This window comes from Myxine glutinosa, chromosome 10 (genome assembly GCF_964187855.1).
Source record: "Myxine glutinosa chromosome 10, kmMyxGlut1.1, whole genome shotgun sequence".
Taxonomy (NCBI): Eukaryota; Metazoa; Chordata; class Myxini; order Myxiniformes; family Myxinidae; genus Myxine; species Myxine glutinosa.
Window position 1 is genome coordinate 56437921 of NC_136270.1, and position 18492 is coordinate 56456412.

Genomic DNA, 18492 nt, shown 5'->3' on the forward strand with positions numbered 1-18492 from the left:
TTTTGTGTTGATAATATGTGCTGTCCCATTGTCCTGGTCGTGTGTGTAAGTGTCACTGGTTGTTATCTCCATAATTTGGTAATTATTCTCTGGGTAACCACGCTCCCATTATCCTTTATAGCTACATCACTTTTAAATCTGCTTTTTCACCATGTTCCGTGGTAACCTGGATTAACCATGTTCTCGTTAACCATGCTTTGGGGGTAACCACGCTCTGAGTAACCATGCTCTGGTTAACCACGCTCCGAGTAACCATGTTCTGGTTAAACACGTTTCCGTTAACCACACCTTGGGTAACCACACTCCAAGTATCCGCACTCTGGTTAACCACGCTCCGGGTAGTCTGCACTCCTACCCTTGGTTCTGGCAGTGTCCAGTCAAGCTTCAGCTACCCAACTACAACCCCGCAGCGTTGGTACCAAGGAAGAGGCGGGGTACAGACCACGTGGTCCGTCCCAAGGAGTAGGGGGCGGGAAGTCTGGGCCACGTGGTTCGTCCCAAGGAGGAGTAGGGGGCGGGAAGTCTGCGTCCCAAGGAGTAGGGGGCGGGAAGTCTGGGCCACGTGGTTCGTCCCAAGGAGTAGGGGGCGGAGCACGGGCAGCGTAAACGGCGAGTGTGGTCTGTGCAAGGAACCACTTGACACCCCTTGGAATTGAAACGTTGCGCGGAGCACAAATCCAAGCTGCTCGGACCGATACCGAGGCTGGAGCGCAATTTTCAAGGATTACCGGGGACGTTTCTTTTCAATCCGCATTCTCTCCGAAGCAGATCAAATTGGCGCGGGTCGTACGGTTTGCTTCCAGGGGTAGCAAGACCATGAGTGCAGACCGAGGGTCGGCGGTTGAGAGTGAGGCGAAGGGTCGACGCACAGAGCCCGCGGACGTACACGGTGGATTCGAACCTCATGAGACGGAGCCTGCGGCGCACGTGCTCCACGCACCTTCCAGACCCACGAGCTTCCTCATCGAGAACATCCTGAGTCCCGAATTCGGACGACGACATCGCGACGTCGAAACTGGTACGGCCGCCCCGGGGGCTTCAGCCGGCTCTGGGGGCACGGGCGCCTCGAGGCACTCGGAGGGTGAAAGCTCCGAGGGCTGCGCACACGGTCTGCTGTGGCCGGCCTGGGTCTACTGCACACGGTATTCGGATCGACCCTCGTCCGGTAAGAGCGTCATTTCACACGTAAACCCGAACCCGACTCGGCCCGTCATGCGACCTTTCCGACTGATCTCGACCGTCCGTGCTACGGTCCGATGAACTTGAGAACATTTTCACTCGCAAAGATCATCACGTGATGAACGCTGTGGTTAAAAAAATATATTCTTTTGAACAATTTGTATTTATTTATAATTTTGAACAATTCTACAAAAAAAGTTTTGAAGAATTGTTCAAAATACGTTTATTACGAGGTTACAAACAAATTTTCAAATAATTTTGAACAATTCCAATTAATGCCCAATTCTATTTTCTATAATTATTCAGTGTCTTAAAACATGACAAAACATGACAAAACATGACAAAACGCTCAGAATAAATTACAGGCCAATTAATTTACATCATCGGTGTCCCAATTCATGTAACTCTTATTAAACATGTTATTCAAATGCGTGTAACCCTTATTAAACATGTTATTCGAATGCGTGTAACCCTTATTAAACATGTTATTCTAATGCATGTAACTTTTATTAAACATGTTATTCTAATGCATGTAACCCTTATTAAACATGTTATTCGAATGCGTGTAAACCTTATTAAACATGTTATTCGAATGCGTGTAAACCTTATTAAACATGTTATTCCATTGCGTGTAACCCTTATTAAACATGTTATTTGAATGAGTGTAACCCTTATTAAACATGTTATTCGAATGCGTGTAACCCTCATTATACATGTTATTCGAATGCGTGTAAACCTTATTAAACATGTAATTCAAATGCGTGTAACCCTTATTAAACATGTTATTCAAATGCGTGTAACCCTTATTAAACATGTTATTCAAATGCGTGTAACCCTTATTAAACATGTTATTCGAATGCGTGTAAACCTTATTAAACATGTTATTCGAATGCGTGTAAACCTTATTAAACATGTTATTCCATTGCGTGTAACCCTTATTAAACATGTTATTTGAATGAGTGTAACCCTTATTAAACATGTTATTCGAATGCGTGTAACCCTCATTATACATGTTATTCGAATGCGTGTAAACCTTATTAAACATGTTATTCAAATGCGTGTAACCCTTATTAAACATGTTATTCAAATGCGTGTAACCCTTATTAAACATGTTATTCAAATGCATGTAAACCTTATTAAACATGTTATTCAAATGCATGTAAACCTTATTAAACATGTTATTCTAATGCGTGTAAACCTTATTAAACATGTTATTCGAATGCGTGTAAACCTTATTAAACATGTTATTCTAATGCGTGTAACCCTTATTAAACATGTTATTCAAATGCGTGTAAACCTTATTAAACATGTTATTCTAATGCGTGTAAACCTTATTAAACATGTTATTCGAATGCGTGTAAACCTTATTAAACATGTTATTCAAATGCATGTAAACCTTATTAAACATGTTATTCTAATGCGTGTAAACCTTATTAAACATGTTATTCTAATGCATGTAAACCTTATTAAACATGTTATTCAAATGCATGTAAACGTTATTAAACATGTTATTCAAATGCGTGTAACCCTTATTATACATATTATTCAAATGCGTGTAAACCTTATTGAACATGTTATTCAAATGCGTGTAACCCTTATTATACATGTTATTCAAATGCGTGTAACCCTTATTAAACATGTTATTCGAATGCGTGTAAACATTATTAAACATGTTATTCTAATGCGTATTACCCGTATTAAACATGTTATTCGAATGCGTGTAACCCTTATTAAACATGTTATTCGAATGCGTATTACCCTTATTAAACATGTGATTCGAATGCGTGTAAACCTTATTAAACATGTTATTAAAATGCGTGTAACCCCTATTAAACATGTTATTCCAATGCGTATTACCCTTATTAAACATGTTATTCAAATGCGTATTACCCTTATTAAACATGTTATTCCATTGTGTGTAACCCTTATTAAACATGTTATTTGAATGAGTGTAACCCTTATTAAACATGTTATTAAAATGCGTGTAACCCTTATTAAACATGTTATTCTAATGCATGTAAACATTATTAAACATATTATTCCAATGCGTGTAAACCTTATTGAACATGTTATTCTAATGCATGTAAGCCTTATTAAACATGTTATTCGAAAGCGTGTAACCCTTATTAAACATGTTATTCAAATGCGTGTAACCCTTATTAAACATGTTATTCGAATGCGTGTAACCCTTATTAAACACGTTATTCAAATGCGTGTAACCCTTATTAAACGTGTTATTCAAATGCATGGAACCCTTATTAAACATGTTATTCGAATGAGTGTAACCCTTATTAAACATGTTATTAAACATGTTATTCGAATGAGTGTAACCCTTATTAAACATGTTATTAAACATGTTATTTGAATGCGTGTAAACCTTATTAAACATGTTATTCGAATGTGTGTAACCCTTATTAAACATGTTATTCTAATGCATGTAACCTTTATTAAACATGTTATTCTAATGCGTGTAACCCTTATTAAACATGTTATTCTAATGCATGTAAACCTTATTAAACATGTTATTCGAATGTGTGTACACATTATTAAACATGTTATTCTAATGCATGTAACCTTTATTAAACATGTTATTCTAATGTGTGTAAACCTTATTAAACATGTTGTTCTCATATTAAATCTTAATAAGGTTTATTAAAATAGCATAGTAACCCTTATTAAACATGTCTTCCTGATTCATGTAACCTTTATTCACATGTTGTCCCAATTCATGTAAACCTTATTAAACATGTTATTCTAATGTGTGGAAACCTTATTAAACATGTTATTCTAATGCTTGTAACCCATATTCACATGTCGTCCTAATGCATGTAACCCTTATTAAACATGTTATTCTAATCCGTGTAACCCTTACTCACATGTCATCCTAATTCATGTAACCCTTCACATGTTCTAATTCATGTAAACCTTCACATGTTGTCCTAATTCATGTAACCCTTCACATTCACATGTTGTCCTAATTCATGTAACCCTTATTCGCATGTTGCCCTAATTAATGTAACCCTTATTGACATGTTATCCTAATGCTTGTAACCCTTATTCACATGTTTGGTGTACATATAAACATGTGCAGAAGTTGCAGTTTTTTAAAGGATATGTGACTACTAATTGTCATGTGACACCTGAACAGTAACTCGGATTTGGACGCATGTGGTATGAAAATGTGCACAAAAAAAATACAGGATAAATTCATGAGAGGAGAATTTGAATCCCCAGCGGTTGCGAAAAATGTCGAGGGGGGGCCTCCTCCCTCCTACCCTCTCCCCTTCCCCGCCCCTCAGTGCAGTTCGAGTTAAGAGACGTACGAACCAGGATCTCTTCACTAAGTTACTAAACAATATTGCCAATGTGCAGAAATCCTCGAGCCGCAGGAGAATCCACTTGTGGACGGACACTCGCAACGAGATACAAGAAACGCGAACGCTTTTGATCAGTACAGGTGAATACAAATATATACATAGTGTGTACATCCGACAAAAAGGGTAATTATACATGTACCATTGTACCTGCTAATGTGGGAATAAACAAGCAAGGGCATATCCAGTCACGTGCCTGACACCGGCTCTGCTCTTACCTGTTTATTACGAGATTACAAAGGTAGATCATCTCTTCCCTTTTTTGGTTCGGTGCGCCGTTTTTCGTTTGAAAATGTATAACTCCAACTACCCCATTGAAATTATATATATATATATATATATATAAATACATACACAGTATTCTCCAAGCGAGTTGTTGTTTTTTTTGTTCCTTTCATATTTCCAAACCCCTGAGATAATTTTCCCATCTGGAAGGTGAATGTTGCAATAAAAACTTTAAATCAATGAAATCTTACTATAATTCACCAAATGTCCGTCTGTCTGTCCGTTCGAAGGTACCCTAACAACTGCTGAACCGATCGCAACGATATTTTGGGTGGGTAATCCTGGGATCCCCAGGAGTAAAATAGGCTATTTAGTTTTCCCAATTTCAGCTTTGGTCTCCAGCATTCTCAGGTTTGGACTCCCGCATAACATTCGCGTTCGCACGACGTTCATTGTGACGTCTTCTTACGTCGAGCGACGGTACCCGCCCTATGGGCGGGGCTTCAATTGGGAGGCCCAAATGAAAAGGCTAAATATCGGAAATTGAAGGCTTTTTTTTCTTTAAAACGATTTATATAAACATCCGTTAAATCTCGATCGATGTGAACACGATTATCGATCACGATTTGAAACACGATGGAATAATATTTACCGATATGAACAGTGATGTGGCTTTTATTGAAATTCGAAGATTCTCTTTAGATTTTGATGATTTGCGTGTGATATGATTCAACGGATGTTTATATGAATCGTTTAAAATTAAGAAAACCTTCAATTTCTGATATTTTCCCATCGCTATATCCAGATTCGCCACAGACCCACGATCGATGTTTCTGTGCGTGAACGTACCCGTTTGTTTGCGAACAGGTACGTTTTTCATGGAAGTCCTTCACGAACTTGCTGTCCATGTCTGACGTGCGACTGAAGGTGCTACAGGAATGTGGAATTTATTGGTTTCATGCTTTAGCATTCACCGTATCTGCATTGCCTGTTTCCTTCTGGTCTCCCACCCGTGCGTAGCACGGGTATCTCTCTAGTTTGTATAAAACAAGAACGGCACTCAGTAGAGCGCATACCTCCACCAGGTGTACGGTTTACATTTGGTATCGCACTGATAGGTCAGATCTGGATTTGGATCTGAACCAATATATACATATATAATTTTTTTCTTTTTGATTTGTACATTCGAAAGTCTATGTCCTTCCTGGCAGAAATCAAATCTATTGCATTCAATGATTTATTTTCCATATTTATTCATAAATTAATATAAAAAGGGACCACACAGTGGGTCGCATCATCTTATACGAACTTCAACATAAAAAATGAGGACACCTTTTGGGTCATCATTGTCATGTTTGTTGCACCCCTGAGTTAATTTATCCTGCAGGTGCAAAACGTCTATTTATGGCTTGGAATTTCTTCTTCGTTAACTTATCCTGCAGGTGCAAAACGTCTATTTATGCTTCGGACTTTCTTCTTCGTTAACTTACCGTGCAGGTGAAAAACGTATATTTATGGTTTGGACTTTCTTCTTCGTTAACTTATCCTGCAGGTGAAAAACGTATATTTATGGCTCGGACTTTCTTCTTCGTTAACTTATCCTGCAGGTGAAAAACGTCTATTTATGGTTAGGACTTTCTTCTTCATTAACTTATCCTGCAGGTGAAAAACGTCCATTGATGGCTCGGACTTTCTTCTTCGTTAACTTATCCTGCAGGTGAAAAACGTCTATTTATGGTTCGGACTTTCTTCTTCGTTAACTTATCCTGCAGGTGAAAAACGTCTTTCTCGCTCAGACTTTCTTCTTCGTTAACTTATCCTGCAGGTGAAAAACGTCAATTTATGGTTCGGAATTTCTTCTTCGTTAACTTATCCTGCAGGTGGAAAACGTCTATTTATGGTTCGGACTTTCTTCTTCGTTAAATTATCATGTAGGTGAAAAACGTCTATTTATGGCTCAGACTTTCTTCTTCGTTAACTTATCCTGCAGGTGAAAAACGTCTTTCTCGCTCAGACTTTCTTCTTCGTTAACTTATCCTGCAGGTGGAAAACGTCTATTTATGGTTCGGACTTTCTTCTTCGTTAAATTATCATGTAGGTGAAAAACGTCTATTTATGGCTCAGACTTTCTTCTTCGTTAACTTATCCTGCAGGTGAAAAACGTATATTTATGGCTCGGACTTTCTTCTTCGTTAACTTATCCTGCAGGTGAAAAACGTCTATTTATGGTTCGGAATGTCTTCTTCGTTAACTTATCCTGCAGGTGAAAAACGTCTTTCTGGCTCAGACTTTCTTCTTCGTTAACTTATCCTGCAGGTGAAAAACGTCCATTTATGGCTCAGACTTTCTTGTTCGTTAACTTATCCTGCAGGTGAAAAACGTCTTTCTGGCTCAGACTTTCTTCTTTGTTCACTTATCCTGCAGGTGAAAAACATCTATTTATGGCTCGGACTTTCTTGTTCGTTAACTTATCCTGCAGGTGAAAAACGTCTATTTATGGCTCGGACTTTCTTCTTCGTTAACTTATCCTGCAGGTGAGAAACGTCCATTTCTGCTACAGACGTTATTCTCCTCTGGGTGGTGTTGTTTGACCTCACTGTTGTATCTCTCTACCTACTACCTTGCTGTTGCTGTGTTTACCTGCTTTCCACTGTGTTCATCCCGTTGTTATTGACGTATTTGCTCCTGATCCTTGACTAACCCGATCCTGATTGGCTGAACCAACCTATATGTGTGCTTGATATGTATACATATATTTATTTTTGTGTCGTAAAAAAACATTTTCTTACTTACTAATCTTACTAATTTTCTTACTTACTAATCTTACTAATTTTCTTACTTACGAATCTTCGTAATTTTCTTACTTACTAATCTTACGAATTTCTTACTAATGTGTCTCTACGTATTGGAAGATATTAAAATGTTCGTTTCATCGACAATTATGATGACATCTCATTCCAAGAAGTACAGGAACACCTCCTCGCTCGCATCGTTCTCTTTTAGTTAAATCTAAGCGGAATAACCTGGATTTGAATCCCCGACTCAACTATAAACTGTCATCCCGTGGTTTCACATGCAGTCATTCATCAGTACGAGTACCGTCCCTCAGATTGACGTTAAACGGTCGTCCCGTGTGCCTGTATTAGTTTAGAAACGTTAAACGGATGTCCCAACTGGTATTTGTTTATTTGGTATTTGTTTATAGACGTTAAACGGACGTCACGGCTGTCGGTATTAGTTTGGAGACGTTAAACGGATGTCCCGACTGGTATTTGTTTATTTGGTATTTGTTTATAGACGTTAAACGGCCGTCACGGCTGTCGGTATTAGTTTGGAGACGTTAAACGGATGTCCCGACTGGTATTTGTTTATTTGGTATTTGTTTATAGACGTTAAACGGACGTCCCGTCTGTCGGTATTAGTTTATAGACGTTAAACGGACGTCCCGTCTGCCGGTATTTGTTTATAAACGTTAAACGGGCATCCCGTGTGCCTGTATTAGTTTAGAGACGTTAAACGGATGTCCCGACTGGTATTTGTTTATTTGGTATTTGTTTATAGACGTTAAACGGACGTCCCGTCTGCCGGTATTTGTTTATAAACGTTAAACGGGCATCCCGTGTGCCTGTATTAGTTTAGAGACGTTAAACGGATGTCCCGACTGGTATTTGTTTATTTGGTATTTGTTTATAGACGTTAAACGGACGTCCCGTCTGCCGGTATTTGTTTATAAACGTTAAACGGGCGTCCCGTCTGCCGATATTAGTTTAGAAACGTTAAACGGATGTCCCGACTGGTATTTGTTTATTTGGTATTTGTTTATCGACGTTAAACGGACGTCCCGTCTGTCGGTATTAGTTTATAGACGTTAAACGGACGTCCCGTCTGCCGGTATTAGTTTATGGACGTTAAACGGGCGTCCCGTCTGCCGGTATTAGTTTGGAGACGTTAAACCGGCGTCCCGTCTGTCGGTATTTGTTTATAAACGTTAAACGGGCGTCCCGTGTGCCGGCATTAGTTTATAGACGTTAAACGGGCGTCCCGTCTGTCGGTATTAGTTTATAGACGTTAAACGGACGTCGCGTCTTCCGGTATTTGTTTATAAACGTTAAACGGGCGTCCCGTCTGCCGGTATTAGTTTATAAACGTTAAACGGATGTCCCGTCTGACGGTATTCGTTTTTAAACGTTAAACGGGCGTCCCATCTGCCGGTATTAGTTTATAAACGTTAAACGGGCGTCCCGTCTGCCGGTATTCGTTTTTAAACGTTAAACGGGCGTCCTGTCTGCCGCTATTAGTTTATGGATGTTAAACGGGCGTCCTGTCTGCCGGTATTCGTTCATAAACGTTAAACTAGCGTCCTGTCTGCCGGTATTTGTTTGTAGATGTTAAACGGACGTCCCGTCTGCTGGTATTAGTTTGTAGATGTTAAACGGGCGTCCCGTCTGCTGGTATTTGTTTGTCGATGTTAAACGGGCGTCCTGTCTGCCGGTATTTGTTTATAAACGTTAAACGGGCGTCCTGTCTGCCGGTATTCGTTTATAAACGTTAAACGGGCGTCCCGTCTGCTGGTATTTGTTTGTAGATGTTAAACGGGCGTCCCGTCTGCTGGTATTAGTTTATAGACGTTAAACGGACGTCCCGTCTGCCGGTATTTGTTTATAAACGTTAAACGGGCGTCCTGTCTGCCGGTATTCGTTTATAAACGTTAAACGGGCGTCCCGTCTGCCTGTATTAGTTTATAAACGTTAAACGGACGTCCCGTCTGCCGGTATTGGTTTATAGACGTTAAACGGACGTCCCGTCTGCCGGTATTTGTTTATAAACGTTAAACGGGCGTCCCGTCTGCCGGTATTCGTTTATAAACGTTAAACGGGCGTCCTGTCTGCCGGTATTAGTTTATGGATGTTAAACGGGCGTCCTGTCTGCTGGTATTAGCTGATAGATGTTAAACGGACGTCCCGTCTGCTGGTATTTGTTTGTCGATGTTAAACGGGCATCCTGTCTGCCGGTATTTGTTTATAAACGTTAAACGGACGTCCTGTCTGCCGGTATTTGTTTATAAACGTTAAACGGGCGTCCCGTCTGCCGGTATTCGTTTATAAACGTTAAACGGGCGTCCTGTCTGCCGGTATTAGTTTATGGATGTTAAACGGGCGTCCTGTCTGCTGGTATTAGCTGATAGATGTTAAACGGACGTCCCGTCTGCTGGTATTTGTTTGTCGATGTTAAACGGGCGTCCCGTCTTCCGGTATTCGTTTATAAACGTTAAACGGGCGTCCCGTCTGCTGGTATTTGTTTGTAGATGTTAAACGGACGTCCCGTCTGCTGGTATTTGTTTGTCGATGTTAAACGGGCGTCCTGTCTGCCGGTATTTGTTTATAAACGTTAAACGGACGTCCTGTCTGCCGGTATTTGTTTGTAGATGTTAAACGGACGTCCCGTCTGCTGGTATTTGTTTATAAACGTTAAACGGGCGTCCTGTCTGCCGGTATTTGTTTATAAACGTTAAACGGACGTCCTGTCTGCCGGTATTTGTTTGTCGATGTTAAACGGGCGTCCTGTCTGCCGGTATTCGTTTATAAACGTTAAACGGGCGTCCCGTCTGCTGGTATTTGTTTGTAGATGTTAAACGGACGTCCCGTCTGCTGGTATTTGTTTATAAACGTTAAACGGACGTCCCGTCTGCTGGTATTAGCTGAAAGATGTTAAACGGACGTCCCGTCTGCTGGTATTTGTTTGTCGATGTTAAACGGGCGTCCTGTCTGCCGGTATTCGTTTATAAACGTTAAACGGGCGTCCCGTCTGCTGGTATTTGTTTGTAGATGTTAAACGGACGTCCCTTCTGCTGGTATTTGTTTGTCGATGTTAAACGGGCGTCCTGTCTGCCGGTATTCGTTTATAAACGTTAAACGGGCGTCCCGTCTGCTGGTATTTGTTTGTAGATGTTAAACGGACGTCCCTTCTGCTGGTATTTGTTTGTCGATGTTAAACGGGCGTCCTGTCTGCCGGTATTCGTTTATAAACGTTAAACGGTCGTCCTGTCTGCCGGTATTTGTTTATAAACGTTAAACGGGCGGCCCGTCTGCCGGTATTAGTTTATAGACGTTAAACGGGCGTCCCTTCTGCTGGTATTTGTTTATAAACGTTAAACGGGCGTCCCGTCTGCCGGTATTAGTTTATAGACGTTAAACGGACGTCCCGTCTGCTGGTATTTGTTTGTAGATGTTAAACGGACGTCCCGTCTGCTGGTATTTGTTTGTCGATGTTAAACGGGCGTCCTGTCTGCCGGTATTCGTTTATAAACGTTAAACGGGCGTCCTGTCTGCCGGTATTCGTTTATAAACGTTAAACGGGCGTCCTGTCTGCTGGTATTTGTTTATAAACGTTAAACGGGCGTCCCATCTGCTGGTATTTTGTTTGTAGATGTTAAACGGACGTCCCGTCTGCTGGTATTTGTTTGTCGATGTTATACGGGCGTCCTGTCTGCCGGTATTCGTTTATAAACGTTAAACGGGCGTCCTGTCTGCCGGTATTTGTTTATAAACGTTAAACGGGCGTCCCGTCTGCCGGTATTAGTTTATAGACGTTAAACGGACGTCCCGTCTGCTGGTATTTGTTTATAAACGTTAAACGGGCGTCCCGTCTGCTGGTATTTGTTTGTAGATGTTAAACGGGCGTCCCGTCTGCCGGTATTAATTTGTAGATGTTAAACGGGCGTCCCGTCTGCCGGTATTTGTTTATAAACGTTAAACGGGCGTCCCGTCTGCCGGTATTAGTTTATAGACGTTAAACGGACGTCCCGTCTGCTGGTATTTGTTTATAAACGTTAAACGGGCGTCCCGTCTGCTGGTATTTGTTTGTAGATGTTAAACGGGCGTCCCGTCTGCCGGTATTAATTTGTAGATGTTAAACGGGCGTCCCGTCTGCCGGTATTTGTTTATAAACGTTAAACGGACGTCCCGTCTGCTGGTATTAGTTTGTAGATGTTAAACGGGCGTCCCGTCTGCTGGTATTTGTTTGTAGATGTTAAACGGGCGTCCCGTCTGCCGGTATTAGTTTGTAGATGTTAAACGGGCGTCCCGTCTGCCGGTATTAGTTTGTAGATGTTAAACGGGCGTCCCGTCTGCCGGTATTAGTTTGTAGATGTTAAACGGGCGTCCCGTCTGCTGGTATTTGTTTATGGATGTTAAAGATGCCATGGTTTCCCTTGTATAGTGTAGGCGAGCTATCGCTGGTACCATGAACAAATACCAAATTGCTGTCCGCGCAGTCGAGTATCCCGTGTCGGAGTGGCGACGCATCCAGAAGGTGAACACCTACCTGAAGAAAGTACTTCGCCAAAAGCGGTACTCTATGGGAGCATGGTGCGTAATACTATAATAATGAAAATGTCGTATTGTTAATATGACGGCAAACTGCGACAGTATATGTCATTTGTATCATGTATGGCACAATAAATGGCACAACAACTGTAAGACATGTCCGCATGTAGCGACAGAATCTGTCCAAGTTCTGCTTCACAACAACGAATACGTTTTCTCTTGCAAAATCGAAGAAATAATCACTCGAATGAAATAGTTCTTCTCGTATAATAAAATTATCCATTATGAATCGATAATGATTGTGGAACACGTGGGAAAAGGGAAACAAATGAAATGGTTATTGAATTATCGCGACAATCGTGCTTTGTTCACTCTGTGTAACCAACACGTGGTGCTGGCTCATGATTCGTGCTTTCTTACCGCCAACAAAACGCTGCCAAGACATGTCTGTGTGGCAGACAAATGGGCATGGACAAATTAGCGAAAATGTCACAGCGGGTACAGTGATGCCTGTAAGGCATGTCCGCATGTGGCAGACAAATGGGCATGGACAAATTAGCGAAAATGTCACAGCGGGTGCAGTGGTGTGTGTAAGGCATCTGCATGTGGCAGACAAATGGGCATGGACAAATTAGCGAAAATCTCACAGCGGGTGCAGTGGTGCGTGTAAGGCATGTCCGCATGTGGCATACAAATGGGCACGGACAAATTAGCGAAAATGTCACAGCGGGTGCAGTGGTGCATGTAAGACATGTCCGCATGTGGCAGACAAATGGGCACGGACAAATTAGCGAAAATGTCACAGCGGGTGCAGTGGTGCATGTAAGACATGTCCGCATGTGGCAGACAAATGGGCACGGACAAATTAGCGAAAATGTCACAGCGGGTACAGTGATGCGTGTAAGGCATGTCCGCATGTGGCATACAAATGGGCACGGACAAATTAGCGAAAATGTCACAGCGGGTGCAGTGGTGCATGTAAGACATGTCCGCATGTGGCAGACAAATTGGCATGGACAAATTAGCGAAAATGTCAGCGGGTGCAGTGGTGTGTGGAAGACATGTCCGCATGTGGCAGACAAATGGGCATGGACAAATTAGCGAAAATGTCACAGCGGGTGCAGTGGTGCGTGTAAGGCATGTCCGCATGTGGCAGACAAATGGGCATGGACAAATTAGCGAAAATGTCAGCGGGTGCAGTCTCGGTTAACACGAGATGAAGTTAAGGTTAACACGAGATGAAGTCTTTGTTAACACACGATGAAATCTTGGTTAACACGAGATGAAGTTAGGGTTAACACGAGATGAAGTCCTGGTTAACACGAGATGAAGTCCTGGTTAACACGAGATGAAGTCCTGGTTAACACAAGATGAAATCCTGGTTAACAAGAGATGAAGTCTTGGTTAACACGAGATGAAGTCTCGGTTAACACGAGATGTAGTTTTGGTTAACACGAGATGTAGTCTTGGTTAACGCGAGATGTAGTCTTCGTTAATACGAGATGTAGTCTTGGTTAACACGAGATGTAGTCTGGGTTAACACGAGATGTAGTCTGGGTTAACACGAGATGTAGTCTGGGTTAACACGAGATGTAGTCTGGGTTAACACGAGATGTAGTCTGGGTTAACACGAGATGTAGTCTTGGTTAACACGAGATGTAGTCTTGGTTAACACGAGATGTAGTCTGGGTTAACACGAGATGTAGTCTGGGTTAACACGAGATGTAGTCTGGGTTAACACGAGATGTAGTCTGGGTTAACACGAGATGTAGTCTTGGTTAACACGAGATGTAGTCTGGGTTAACACGAGATGTAGTCTGGGTTAACACGAGATGTAGTCTGGGTTAACACGAGATGTAGTCTTGGTTAACACGAGATGTAGTCTGGGTTAACACGAGATGTAGTCTGGGTTAACACGAGATGTAGTCTGGGTTAACACGAGATGTAGTCTGGGTTAACACGAGATGTAGTCTGGGTTAACACGAGATGTAGTCTTGGTTAACACGAGATGTAGTCTTGGTTAACACGAGATGTAGTCTGGGTTAACACGAGATGTAGTCTGGGTTAACACGAGATGTAGTCTGGGTTAACACGAGATGTAGTCTGGGTTAACACGAGATGTAGTCTGGGTTAACACGAGATGTAGTCTTGGTTAACACGAGATGTAGTCTTGGTTAACACGAGATGTAGTCTTGGTTAACACGAGATGTAGTCTTGGTTAACACGAGATGTAGTCTTGGTTAACACGAGATGTAGTCTTGGTTAACACGAGATGTAGTCTTGGTTAACACGAGATGTAGTCTTGGTTAACACGAGATGTAGTCTTGGTTAACACGAGATGTAGTCTGGGTTAACACGAGATGTAGTCTGGGTTAACACGAGATGTAGTCTGGGTTAACACGAGATGTAGTCTTGGTTAACACGAGATGTAGTCTTGGTTAACACGAGATGTAGTCTTGGTTAACACGAGATGTAGTCTTGGTTAACACGAGATGTAGTCTTGGTTAACACGAGATGTAGTCTTGGTTAACACGAGATGTAGTCTTGGTTAACACGAGATGTAGTCTTCTTGTCGCCTCCATTTTGCTTCTTCAAGGACTTTTGCGTCGGTAATGAATGAATAGGTGCAGGATTGAGTTTATTATGAATGAAAATAATAACATCGACGTTTGTTTTTCAATGTTCATGAAGAGTAAAACGTTTTGGTCATTTGAAAATGGCGGACATTTTGTGTGATCGCCTGAAACTCCATCATGAAATGGTAACACGCATCCCAAGTGGTCGTGGTGGTGACGTCTCCATTTATTTGGATCTGCGGGGAAGGTATTTTTTTTTTTTTTTTTTTTTTGTATACTGAATCGAGGCTCGTGAAAGAGCTAAAAGTTTGGCCTGGAACGTGGGTCTTGATCAGCTGGCCCTGTAGTTTACCCATAACCTTTTAATTATAGGGTCCGATAGGGTGACAGAGAAAGCACATGTTTGGACGGAAACACGTTAGGAATGCGGCCATAACCATGAATGCACCTCAACACAACCTGGACTGCCTGCGGATAAACAAACTTACTTTGAAAACAAAACCCCCTTGTGGCCCATATTGGATCCTGTACATACTTCACCCCAAAACCCCCTTGTGCCCCATACTGGATCCTGTACATCCTCCACCCCAAAACCCCCTTGAGGCCCATATTGGATCCTGTACATACTTCACCCCAAAACCCCCTTGTGGCCCATACTGGATCCTGTACATCCTTCACCCCAAAACCCCCTTGTGGCCCATATTGGATCCTGTACATACTTCACCCCAAAACCCCCTTGTGGCCCATACTGGGTCCTGTACATCCTTCACCCCAAAACCCCTTGTGGCCCATACTGGGTCCTGTACATCCTTGTCCCCAAAACCCCCTTGTGGCCCATACTGGGTCCTGTACATACTTCACCCCAAAACCCCCTTGTGCCCCATACTGGATCCTGTACATCCTTCACCCCAAAACCCCCTTGTGCCCCATACTGGATCCTGTACATCCTTCACCCCAAAACCCCCTTGAGGCCCATATTGGATCCTGTACATACATCACCCCAAAACCCCCTTGTGGCCCATACTGGATCCTGTACATCCTTCACCCCAAAACCCCCTTGTGGCCCATATTGGATCCTGTACATACTTCACCCCAAAACCCCCTTGTGGCCCATACTGGGTCCTGTACATCCTTCACCCCAAAACCTCATCCTGGCCCATTTTGGGTCCTGTCCATCCTTCGCCCCAAAACCTCCTTTTGGTCCATATTGGGTCCCATACATCCTTCACCCCAAAACCGCCTTATGGTCCATACTGGATCCTGTACATCTTCATCCCAAAACCTCCTCTTGGCCCATACTGGATCCTGTACATCCTTCACCCCAAAACCCCCTTGTGGCCCATACTGGATCCTGTACATCCTTCACCCCAAAACCCCCTTGTGGCCCATACTGGGTCGTGTACATCCTTCACCCCAAAACCGCCTTGTGGCCCATACGGGGTCCTGCACATCCTTCATCCCAAAACCTCCTCTTGGCCCATACTGGATCCTGTACATCCTTCACCCCAAATTCCCCTTGTGGCCCATACTGGGTCCTGTACATCCTTCACCCCAAAACCCCCTTGTGGCCCATACTGGGTCCTGTACATCCTTCACCCAAAACCCCCTTGTGGCCCATACTGGGTCCTGTACATCCTTCACCCCAAAACCCCCTTGTGGCCCATACTGGGTCCTGTACATCCTTCACCCAAAACCCCCTTGTGGCCCATACTGGGTCCTGCACATCCTTCATCCCAAAACCTCGTCTTGGCCCATACTGGGTCGTGTACATCCTTCATCCCAAAACCTCCTCTTGGCCCATACTGGGTCCTGTACATCCTTCACCCCAAAACCCCCTTGTGGCCCATATTGGGTGCTGGACATCCTTCATCCCAAAACCCCCTTGTAGCCCATACTGGATCCTGTACATCCTTCACCCCAAAACCCCCTTGCGGCCCATACTGGATCCTGTATATCCTCAACCCCAAAACCCCCTTGTGGCCCATACTGGGTCCTGTACATCCTTCACCCCAAAACCCCCTTGTGGCCCATACTGGGTCCTGTACATCCTTCACCCAAAACCCCCTTGTGGCCCATACTGGATCCTGTACATCCTTCACCCCAAAATCCCCTTGTGGCCCATACTGGATCCTGTACATCCTTCACCCCAAAACCCCCTTCTGGCCCATACTGGGTCCTGTACATCCTTCACCCAAAACCCCCTTGTGGCCCATACTGGATCCTGTACATCCTTCACCCCAAAATCCCCTTGTGGCCCATACTGGATCCTGTACATCCTTCACCCCAAAACCCCTTTGTGGCCCATACTGGATCCTGTACATCCTTCACCCCAAAACCCCCTTGTGGCCCATACTGGATCCTGTATATCCTCAACCCCAAAAACCCCTTGTGGCCCATACTGGGTCCTGTACATCCTTGTCCCCAAAACCCCCTTGTGGCCCATATTGGGTCCTGTACATCTTTCACCCCAAAACCCCCTTGTGGCCCATATTGGGTCCTATACGTCCTTCACAGCCACCGATGGGTTCTGCCATTGCCTCCATATTCCAATCACGATGCCATCCTGGTAAGGCAAATTGTCTCATCGTGCCCATCTGTGCCCGAGATGCTCAATCCCATCACCAAATGCTCATTGCGCCTTCTTCAGCCTCCGATTCTCAGCAATGGCCCATTTTCCTCCAAGTGGACCTCATGTTGTACGACATTCCATCTCGCTCGTTGCTTCCTCACTTATCCAAAGCAGATACTCCACGTTTCCCACCACATTTTAGCGAATCACGAGTCGTTCCGTGCTATCAAATCCCAGGTACTAATTGCTCGTCCCCGTGTCTCCCTCACCCACAGGCCCACGAGTACGGAAGGCCAAGAAGAACGAGGCGGAGACGAAGCGGCCCCGCACGGCCTTCTCTCCTGAGCAACTGCAGCGCCTCAAGGCCGAGTTCTGCTCGAGCCGGTACCTGAGCGAGGCGAGGCGTGGGACGCTGGCGCGGGACCTTGAGCTGAGCGAGGCTCAGGTGAAGATCTGGTTCCAGAACAAGAGAGCCAAGCTGAAGAAGTCCAGTGGCCTGAGGAACGGTCTGGCGCTTCAGCTGCTGGCTCAAGGCTTGTACAACCACTCCACAATGTGCATACATGGTGGCGACAAGGACGACAGCGAGTAGAGTGCCCACATCTACAATGTGCGTACATGGTGGCGACAAGGACGACAGCGAGTAGAGTGCCCACATCGACAATGTGCGTACACGGTGGTGACAAGGATGACAGCGAGTCGGGTGCCCACATCGACAATGTGCGTACATGGTGGCGACAAGGACGACAGCGAGTAGAGTGCCCACATCTACAATGTGCGTACATGGTGGCGACAAGGACGACAGCGAGTAGAGTGCCCACATCTACAATGTGCGTACATGGTGGCGACAAGGACGACAGCGAGTAGAGTGCCCACATCGACAATGTGCGTACACGGTGGTGACAAGGATGACAGCGAGTCGGGTGCCCACGTCGACAATGTGCGTACACGGTGGTGACAAGGATGACAGCGAGTCGGGTGCCCACATCGACAATGTGCGTACACGGTGGTGACAAGGATGACAGCGAGTCGGGTGCCCACAATTTCCCCGAGTCCGGGTATTCAGGACCTCAGGGTCTTGGGTCGGGCTGCTTGAGCTCGTATGGCCACAGGATTCCAGTCTGGAGGGCTCTGTGTGCACTTGCTCCTTTATTTGCCTTTATCCATGTGTAAAAACAGTGAAACACCTGGAGAAGGTCAGAGCGACTGGACCATCGCTGGTGCGTTTTGCGCTTTAGGCAGTG

The 18492-nt window shown here is 44.0% G+C and overlaps 1 protein-coding gene across 1 annotated transcript; it reads left to right on the top strand.

Moving 5' to 3' along the window:
• The first annotated feature begins 816 nt into the window (after positions 1-816).
• Positions 817-17840, top strand: LOC137433547 (homeobox protein engrailed-1-B-like). Its single transcript, XM_068125877.2, has 2 exons — positions 817-1165; positions 17524-17840. Exons 1-2 carry the CDS (start codon positions 817-819, stop codon positions 17838-17840), a joined length of 666 nt encoding a protein of 221 aa, XP_067981978.1.
• Positions 17841-18492: the final 652 nt, after the last annotated feature.